This window comes from Ranitomeya imitator, chromosome 6, assembly GCF_032444005.1.
Source record: "Ranitomeya imitator isolate aRanImi1 chromosome 6, aRanImi1.pri, whole genome shotgun sequence".
NCBI classification, from domain to species: Eukaryota; Metazoa; Chordata; class Amphibia; order Anura; family Dendrobatidae; genus Ranitomeya; species Ranitomeya imitator.
In genome coordinates, this window is record NC_091287.1 from 48,560,447 (window position 1) to 48,569,731 (window position 9,285).

The 9,285-nt window shown below is 41.4% G+C and overlaps 1 protein-coding gene across 1 annotated transcript; it reads left to right on the forward strand.

Moving 5' to 3' along the window:
- The first annotated feature begins 638 nt into the window (after positions 1-638).
- On the forward strand, positions 639-5,239 carry BAMBI (BMP and activin membrane bound inhibitor). The gene is made up of 3 exons (XM_069729635.1): positions 639-901; positions 3,112-3,393; positions 4,435-5,239. Exons 1-3 carry the CDS (start codon positions 826-828, stop codon positions 4,851-4,853), a joined length of 777 nt encoding a protein of 258 aa, XP_069585736.1. The 5' UTR covers positions 639-825; the 3' UTR covers positions 4,854-5,239.
- Positions 5,240-9,285: the final 4,046 nt, after the last annotated feature.

Genomic DNA, 9,285 nt, shown 5'->3' on the forward strand with positions numbered 1-9,285 from the left:
AATGATAAAAATAATAAAATAATAAAAAGTAATAATGATAAAAATAATAAGTGGTAATAATAATAAAAATAATAAAATAATAAAAAGTAATAATGATAAAAATAATAATTAGTAATAATAATAAAAAATATTAAAAGTAATAATAATAAAAAAAGTAATGATAAAAATAATAAAATAATAAGTAATAATAACAATAAAAAGTAATAATAATAAGTAATACTAAAAAAATAATAATAATAAAACAATGATAATAAAGTAATAATAATGGTAAATTATTAATATTAGTGGTGTAATGCTACCAGCACTGCTATTGCTCTATGACTATTATTATTAGCACCATTGCTGTCATTATTCTCCTGTACAATGATAGTAGTAGTAGTTAGCAGAGGATGGGGGTATTACATTTCTCCCTGCTTTCCATCCGCAGATGACGGGGATTCCTGTCACACTGGCCCCTGTGCTCTGTACCTGGGCTCTCAGACTGACTGCAGTCCGCCCTCTAATGATTGACAGCCCAATAACCCAATGAGACAGTGAGCCCAGGGCGTCTGGGCGTGGTCTGGGAGAGCTGCAGCCTATCAGCGGCTCGGAGGGCGTGGCGTAGCGTGCGTAGCTCCGGGGACAGCGCTCTTATGCTCAGTGCGGGCGGCCGGGGCGATCAGTGCTGTCCGGACCTCTGGATGATAACCGCGGCTTGGATTATCGCTGTGTGTGCGCTGGAGCCTCTGGCTTGTTCCTGCATGTCCGCGGGCTTGGATGGTGACTCTTCTTCGCACAATCCCTTGAAGCCGTACAGTGAAGAGCCGGGGAGGAGCGGGCTCGTAAATGGATCGCCAAGCTAGCCTGCTCTCCATCTGGCTGCAACTGGAGCTCTGCGCTATGGCCGTACTACTCACTAAAGGTAGGTGACTGCCCAGCCGAGCCCTGTCCTCTCATAACCTGAGGAACTACAAGTCCCAGTATAACTGCTCCTATTGGCGTCTGTGGGACTGTAAACCTGAGAACTTGGTACACGAGAAGTTGTGGAAGCCGAAGGGTAATTCCGCTCGGCTGCCACTAGAGGTCGCTGTTTCTATGAGGATTTTCCATTCGGCCTTAATGAATGAGATTTGTGTGAATTTTCTGCTTTCCCATTAATGACTGCAGTGGATCCAGTGTCAGTAACCAGGAGTTACCTGGGGGTGAGGGAGAAGATCAAATATTGCTTAAAACCTCAAACTTCTTTATTTGCTGGGATCTAAATAATGGGCATAATAACAAGAGGCGGAAAAATGCAATACACTTGAGGTGATACTATTTTTTTTTTTATTTATTTATTTTTTTTTTATGCCTTTTAACAGTTTTAGTGTAATATTTTTAATAGCACTCAGTGCAGTAATATATTTATTAACCCTAGGTGAGGAAGGGGGAGGTGTGATTAGGGTTAAATAGCCCTAAATAACAGCCCCCTGGCCCCATCAGAGGAGCTCAGGGAGTGCCTGCGACCTGAGATATTGCAGCTATGTGCCTGATAATGATATAATTAGGGGCTCACATACTTTTGGCTGCTGCTGACTTCAAAAGACTTGGAGGAAGGAGGAAAAAAAAAAAAGTCCTTCTCCTGTAGCCATCTTGACTAGAAGCAGGCATTTTTGGTTAATGGCTACAGTATAAGAAGGGGGAGCAGGAGAACAGATCCGGCATTGTTCAGCCTCTTGCACTACCAATACCCTTTTTTGCCTGTGCAAAATTTTGAAAGAATCTTCATATACACACAAATGGGTGGAATTATTTTTGTAAATTTTTTTTTTTTTTAAATGTTCTAATCCCAAGAGGCAACCCGAATAGGGTCCCATTAGTCCGTGTCAGTAGCCATCTGGCTCGTCTCGGTACACTGTCTTGCCTAGGAGCTTGCGCTTCATTCTGTATTTTGTTTTGTAATAGATCTACCTCTTTTTCTTGAAATGGCCTTGAATATCCCCCCCCGCCGCTGCCTTGAGTAGGATACAAGTTGACTTGTTTCCCTAGGAGCACTTTGGCCTCTGAAAGCCTGGGGGAGATCTGGTCAGTGCTAATGCAATGCCTCCTGTTACCAGGCCCTCCTGTCATTTGGCTTCCATTAACTAGGCTATTAAAGGAGCCTGGCGCACAGAGGTGAAATCTGATCTCAAGGTGGGCTGCACTGCAACATTTCAAGCTTGGGGTATTGTGTGTAGTCTGGGCCTTCTAAGATGATGCTGATAGGCCAAATCCTGGGGATTCAGGGTGGGCAAACATTTGGGGGCAGTGTGATTATCTGCTGTAGTTTTATAAAATATATAATTTTTTTTTTTTTTTTTTTTTTTTTTAGCGCGGCGTTTGCATGGGGCTGTGCTTGGCACAATAGTTTCCGCTCCGCTACACATATATGGAGAACGTATTAAAATAAAGACCCGATTCTCGACACATCACATTTCAAGGCCCCAAGCGAAAGCATTTTTAAATGAAGCAACAAACTATTTAATTATTTCCTTCTTGTCCTAAAAGTTCTAGAATACTTCCTTTACTTACTTATTTATTTTATTTATATTTTTGCCAAGTTGAAAGACTTTATTTTTTTTTTTTTTTTTTCTCCGATCGCGTGCAAGTTAGAGGGTAGAGGCATCGGCGGCGTTGTAGCTCTGACCGTTTTATGGCTTTCCATTTCAGCTGAAAGGAATTGACTTTGGCAAACACAGCAGTTATTGTGAGCCGCACGGTTCCTGTTTTATAACATTGTTGGACTTTGCAAAATAAACTACCCCTTTCTATGACGGCTTGTACACATCTCGCTTAACTCCTTCGCTGCCGATAGGTTTAAGCAGGACCTCTTGCCTCCTAGTCATAAGGAGCTTTTGTAAAAACTACCAAAAAATATAAATAAAAAATAAATAAAAGTACATCGTTTGACTTGGTGCCTTCTGCTGTTTCTTACTCATTTGTGACACAATGTAACTATTTCTGTAATAGTTGTCATCTAACTTTCCCAGAACCCTGAATGACGCTGAATTATTCCATAAAAAAAAAAATCAAGATTATTTCCATCTGTTCTGTAGAGAAGAACATGATGTATGAAAGCCGCAGCCTCGTAAATTGTGTTTTTTGTTCTTGCAGGAGAAATCAGATGCTACTGTGACGCTCCGCACTGTGTTGCAACTGGATACATGTGTAAATCCGAACTGAACGCCTGCTTTTCCAGGCTACTTGACCCACAGAACACCAATTCACCTCTCACACATGGCTGCCTGGACTCTGTTTCTAAGACTACAGATATGTGCAAAGCCACCGAAGACAAGAGCGGGGCCGCTGTGCCCAAACTGGACTGTTGTCACGAGGACATGTGCAATTACAGAGGTCTTCATGATGTTCTCTCCCACCCCAAGAGCGAAACCTCAGGTACAAAGAGTAATTTTTCAAAAAAAGTAAATCCCCCTTTCCTTGATGCATAAGGACTATGGCTGCCAAAGCCCTGTGTGTCTGGTATTGATTTTGTTGTTAATGTAATTAGAGATACCAGTGGGAAAAGCATGGTTAGTGTTAAAGATGTATTTCTGTTAGGTAGCTTTGATGTCTCTGTGTGCTTGGCTCCTGTCTGGCTTTTAGTGCCCATGTAAAGCCTTTTTTTTTTTTTTTTTTTTAACCAGGATTTGAAAGGATCAAAAAACATTCACAAATCGAGCAATTATGATTTATTCATTTTAGGTTTTATATACATGTCTCCTTCTTAAGCCAAATGACAATATATTTTAGCCATTGCTTTAATCCTTTTTATGATTTAATATTAGTTTTGTTTATTCTTACGAATTGAAAAAAATCAATGTTTGTGGTCATATGATAAAGCTTCATATGTCGATCTGTCATTTGGCTTAAGAGTTCAGTCGTGAAATGATACACTAATTACAGAGTGTTGTATGCTAGGACCTACAGCAATAGGCTTTTCTCTTTTGGGCAAGGGATAGTTACCCAGCAAGGTCACCAAAGGGGAAAAATGAAGCATTGTACAGCACCCATTAGAGTAAAGGATGTATCTAGGTAAGGTCCCATTCAGTATTTGGCAGCCAAAAATCAATGAGGAGTTGGTGAGAAATGCAGAAGTGGTGGCCTCCAAATAGTGATGTAGAATACTGATCGTGGCCTAATTGGCCGTGCCCGGTTATCCACAGTGAGACTCTCTGTAGCTGCTTCATTTTTGGTGATAGATGAAAGTCCTGAATTAAGGAACCTCACGGTCTTCAGAATTTCAGAATAAGTGTTTTGGAGGGGGTATGGCTTTCTAAATTGTTCAACCCCTTTAAGGATGCCCATAGATGTTCCAGATTTGTCACCTTTTGTGGTCGCTAAATTGCAAGGGATATCCAAATTTAATTTGCCTTAATATTCTGAATGTATATCCATGCTATTTGTTAAGTAGATATATCCTCTTCTTACATTTTTCAGGCGTGGGTAGCAAGTACCAACATGAAAGCACAAGGAACCTCATCACAAAGGTCCAAGAGTTGACTTCGTCCAAAGAACTGTGGTTTAGAGCAGCTGTCATCGCTGTGCCTATAGCCGGGGGATTGATTTTGGTTCTTCTTATAATGCTGGCACTCCGGATGCTCCGCAGTGAAAATAAAAGACTACAGGATCAGAGGCAACAGATGCTCTCCAGGCTGCACTACAGCTTTCATGGTCACCATTCGAAGAAGGGCCAAGTGGCCAAGCTAGACTTGGAGTGCATGGTGCCTGTAACGGGCCATGAAAACTGTTGCTTGACTTGTGATAAAATGAGGCACACAGACCTCGGCAATGACAAAATCATATCTTTGGTTCATTGGGGAATGTACAGTGGACATGGAAAGCTGGAATTTGTATGACCACATATGAGGATGATGACAATCCGGGAGACCTACTCGGTTCTGCTGGATAGAAGCACTTTATCTTTTACAAAGACAAACTTTTATCCTAAGAGGAGAAAGATGGGATGGTAGTCTTGCCTACAAAAAAAAAAAAATATCTGTTACTTGTGTGAGCGATTCCAAAAGCCATCTTTATTTGCACAAGGGTGGAACTGAGGACTATTTGTATTATTTCTTTAATGCGGGAAGCGAGATGTAGAAAAGTTGTACACACTGTCACCAATGTTTTCTTACATTAGGGAGTTAATATTGGTCATTGAAATAAACTGTACACAATGTACACGTTTCTATATGTTTAATGTAAAGATTTTTTTTTTTTTAAATATATATATTTTGGCTGAAAATTATGGCTGTGGCTTATTTTCTATGGTACTTTTGGGTCTCTGCTTTGTCCACAGTGGTAAAACTTATGTTACTTGATCTATGTAGAGGGAAAAAGCCCACCAATATCAAAAGATTCTCAAGGGGCCTATAAAACCCAAAGCTCGAACAGGTCTGGTTGTAAAAAGATCTCCAATGTCTCATCCTCCACTCTCTTTAACACTATACTGGTTGCTACAACAACTTCCAGATAGATGACTTTTTTTTTTTTTGGAAACCCTGGTAAAACTTCTCTCCAAAATGTAAGTTTCATGGTAATCTTGAAGGTGTAGGAAGAAAACTGGTTTACATACTGGTGCGGAATTATCCTCCCCACCCTGCCTATAATACTATATTATGTTTCTGCTCGAGACATGATCATCTTTTTATAATTCTTTTTCAGTATCACAAGTGTTGTGGGCTAGGAATGGAAAACCTATCTGGAAACCTTTGTAAGATCTGATTCTGAGCGAGGGTTACCCTGGTGAATGAGGCCACTTGAGTTGAGTAGTGTTCTCCGTTGGCGCCAGCTTTTAATTGGAAGTAGAATGGAGGTCTGTGTGAATGGCTCAAGTCTCTGATCACTATTTGTGAACATGAACGTTGCTTATAATGGTCTAACAATCTTTGTACAGATTCGGCGAACGTGGATTTTGTGATCTCGTAGAAGTTTTTAAATCAAAATTGTATAACCTTCTGTCATGATGGGCTCATATTGGTATTCTTCAGAACTATCCCAAAAAATTGCATGGTTGCATCTGAACATGTAGGTTGAAGGGTGCACTCAAATGTTTGGCCACGCCATGGTGCACCAAGCACCTGTACTTGACGTAAACAGTTCTGTGCTGGCAGTCCGCCGCCCCCCCTCCTTTTTTTTTTTTTTTTTTTTTTTTTTTTTTTTAAATCTGTCTTACAAGACATACAAATATCTAAAACGTGTGTAAAATATAATATATTATTTGGGTGAGTTTGATCTATGACTTGAATCAAAAACAGATGACATGTCTCATTCATATATTTTTTTTTTTTTTTTTTTTTTTTTTTTTTTTTAAAACACTTGGTCTTCATGAACGTTAAGCGCCCCGTACACTATAATGTGTTGTCTGTGGAAAAAGACACTTGTGTGGATCACAAAAAAACAAATACATTCTGAACTCTAAGGATATTCTAATTGTTTTATAGGTATTATTTGCCTGGCACAGGAAATTGACCTGCCATAGAACTACTTGCCTCTACTTCCTTTAGAATTCTGTTATTTAGAAGTTCTAGGCATTGTCTATAGTTATTGTTTGCTTTATGGCCATAGAAAGATCTACACAAAGCGATGGAGCCTCCAGTACTTACATTGATCTGCAAAACTTTACAATCAGCTACTGTATATCTATGTGCGTAAATGATTCCCTGCCCCCATCCAAGATCACCATTGTCCAATCTCCTATACACGCCTGTCTTTGTCATGCTACCTTTGCTTGCTCAGTAATGGCCACACCTAGGTTTTTTTTTTCTTTTCAATTAAAGTCTCAAAGTTAGGGAGAAGAGTTCCAGAAGGGGAATTGGGCTAGGTTCACATTGCGTTAGCGCAATCCGTTTAGCGGATACACTAACGGATTGCGCTAACGCAATGTCCAAAAAGGGATTGCGTTTGGCAATCCCGCTAGCGCAGATGCCCGATCTGCGCTAGCGAGGAACGGACCTTGGATGCTGCAAGCAGCGTCCAAGGTCCGTCCGAAACTAATGGGACATCACTAGCGCATGCCAAAAATGGCATGCGCTAGAGATCCGTTAGCACATTGCAGTCAATGGGTGCGCTAACGGATCCGTTACATAGCGACAATTGTGCCATGTAGCGGAGTCCGATAGCGGACACCCAACAACGCAATGTGAACCTTGCCTTAGGCTTGTCCTCACAATTTAGATTTAGGTCTTGATTGGAAATAATATGCAATAGACAAGGATCAGATGATTCTGTGTAATTGCTAGATGTCAGTTTGACCATAAAATTCCCAAAACTGGTTGGTAAGACCCTGATATCAGTTGCACCTGCCTGTCTGCCCTTAAGACATGAACATAGACATTAAAATTCAACATGCCCAACCCTTCTTTCCACGGTGATCATTTGTTGGAGCGTCGGGACTTTCATACACTAGATGTCGGCTAGTGAAATTGGTAGATTTGAATATGTATTGGCGCCTTTGCATATTTTCTTTTACAAACGCCCTACCCATATTACACTTTTCTAAGAACTCCATAGACCGTTTAGTTTTCTGAAGATATAAATATGTGGACTTTCTGTGACCTGGAAAAGGTTTCAGGGTGATTTGAAAAATTGTGTATAATCTAGACCGAGAGCCGTAACCTCCCCTGTCATGTGGGGGATGTGATGTCGGCTGACCAGTACTAGAGATCAGAATAGATGATTCAGGTGATCTGAGCAAACGTGATGTGTGGGCAGTAGTGATGAGCGAGTATACTCGTTGCTCGGGTTTTCCTGATCACGCTCGGGTGATCTCCCCAGCATTTATGACTGCCCAGAGATTGCTTTCATCGCGGCAGCTGAGTGATCTGCAGCTACTAGCCAGGCTGGGTACATGTGGGGGTTGCCTGGTTGCTAGGGAATCACCACATGTAATCAAGCTGGCTAGTAGCTGTAAATCATTCAGCTGCGGCAATGAAAACTAAATCTCTGAGCAGTCATAAATACTCGGTCACCCGAGCATGCTCTGGAAAACCCGAGCAACGAGTATATTCGCTCATCACTAGTGGGCAGTGCCCAAACATGATCCAGGGCAGGAATACTCACTTCCAATCTTGTGGATTCCTGCAAAGGCAGATTCATAGTAAGAAATAAAGTTTTTATTGTCCAACGCTCTTCGTGTTTGCATTCGTCATTGTAATATGCAGTAAGTACTTTGTAGGATATAAAAAAAAAAAAAAAAATATATATATATATATATATATATATATATATATATAATTTTTTTTTAAACTCTTTGTTCTCCTATCTAGGACATAGGAAAGCCATTAACATTGAGGCAACATTAGTACAAAAAAGTCTGTTCTGAGTCCTGGGCCTTTGATGTTCATATATAGTAGAAAAATGCTTTTTGGGAGGGGTGAGCATCAGTCCTCTAGATCCAAGTACAGAGATCAGTTGCTTCTCGCCCCTTTGTTGGGGAGATCTTGTCTTACTTCCGGCATTCCCCCTAGGTACCCACTTCAGAGGAACTATGAGCCAACCTAGTTTGATTCTTTGCCTGGAGGAGGAAAGTCAAGTGATTGTGAGGGGTGCGGAACCTAAGGTCCACACCCCAATTAGACAATTCAGGAGGGATCCTGTGACTGAACCACATCCCAAGTTATCCTTGTAAGGCCGGGATCACACGTGCGAGAAACACGGCCGTGTCTTGCATATTAATACTCTGCACTGCCACTGGCACTCCGGAGCGTGCGGCCGCATAGCAATACATGGAGCCGCATGCTCTTCTCCCGAGTGCCGGGTATTAACCTGCAAGACACGGCTGTGTTTCTCGCACGTGTGATCCCGGCCTTACTGGCATAGTGGCAAAATAAACTAAAGTGGGCACTGTAATAAATCCTGGACCTCTTCCTAGCGAGGAGGTCTGGAGAAGGGTATGTGCAAACCTGTCATTTCTCAAGAGAGGACCACAACCAGTGAGTTCATGCACCCCAGAATCCGCAGTCCCGGGGCACTTCTGCACCTCAGGGTCCCTAACTACTCTGCCTGTAGCTTCAATCTTCAGGGTCAGCTTCACCTGACGAGAAGACATATACATAGTTAGTAAGGCCGAAAAAAGACATTTGTCCATCCAGTTCAGCCTATATTCCATCATAATAAATCCCCAGATCTACGTCCTTCTACAGAACCTAATTGTATGATACAATATTGTTCTGCTCCAGGAAGACATCCAGGCCTCTCTTGAACCCCTCGACTGAGTTCTCCATCACCACCTCCTCAGGCAAGCAATTGCAGATTCTCACTGCCCTAACAGTAAAGAATCCTCTTCTATGT

Excerpts from the sequence above, each read along its gene's own strand:
- BAMBI (XM_069729635.1), top strand. The coding sequence starts at position 826 with ATGGATCGCCAAGCTAGCCTGCTCTCCATCTGGCTGCAACTGGAGCTC. Across the intron at positions 902-3,111 it reads GGCCGTACTACTCACTAAAG|GAGAAATCAGATGCTACTGT; the intron begins GTAGGTGACTGC and ends TTGTTCTTGCAG. Across the intron at positions 3,394-4,434 it reads CCCCAAGAGCGAAACCTCAG|GCGTGGGTAGCAAGTACCAA; the intron begins GTACAAAGAGTA and ends TACATTTTTCAG.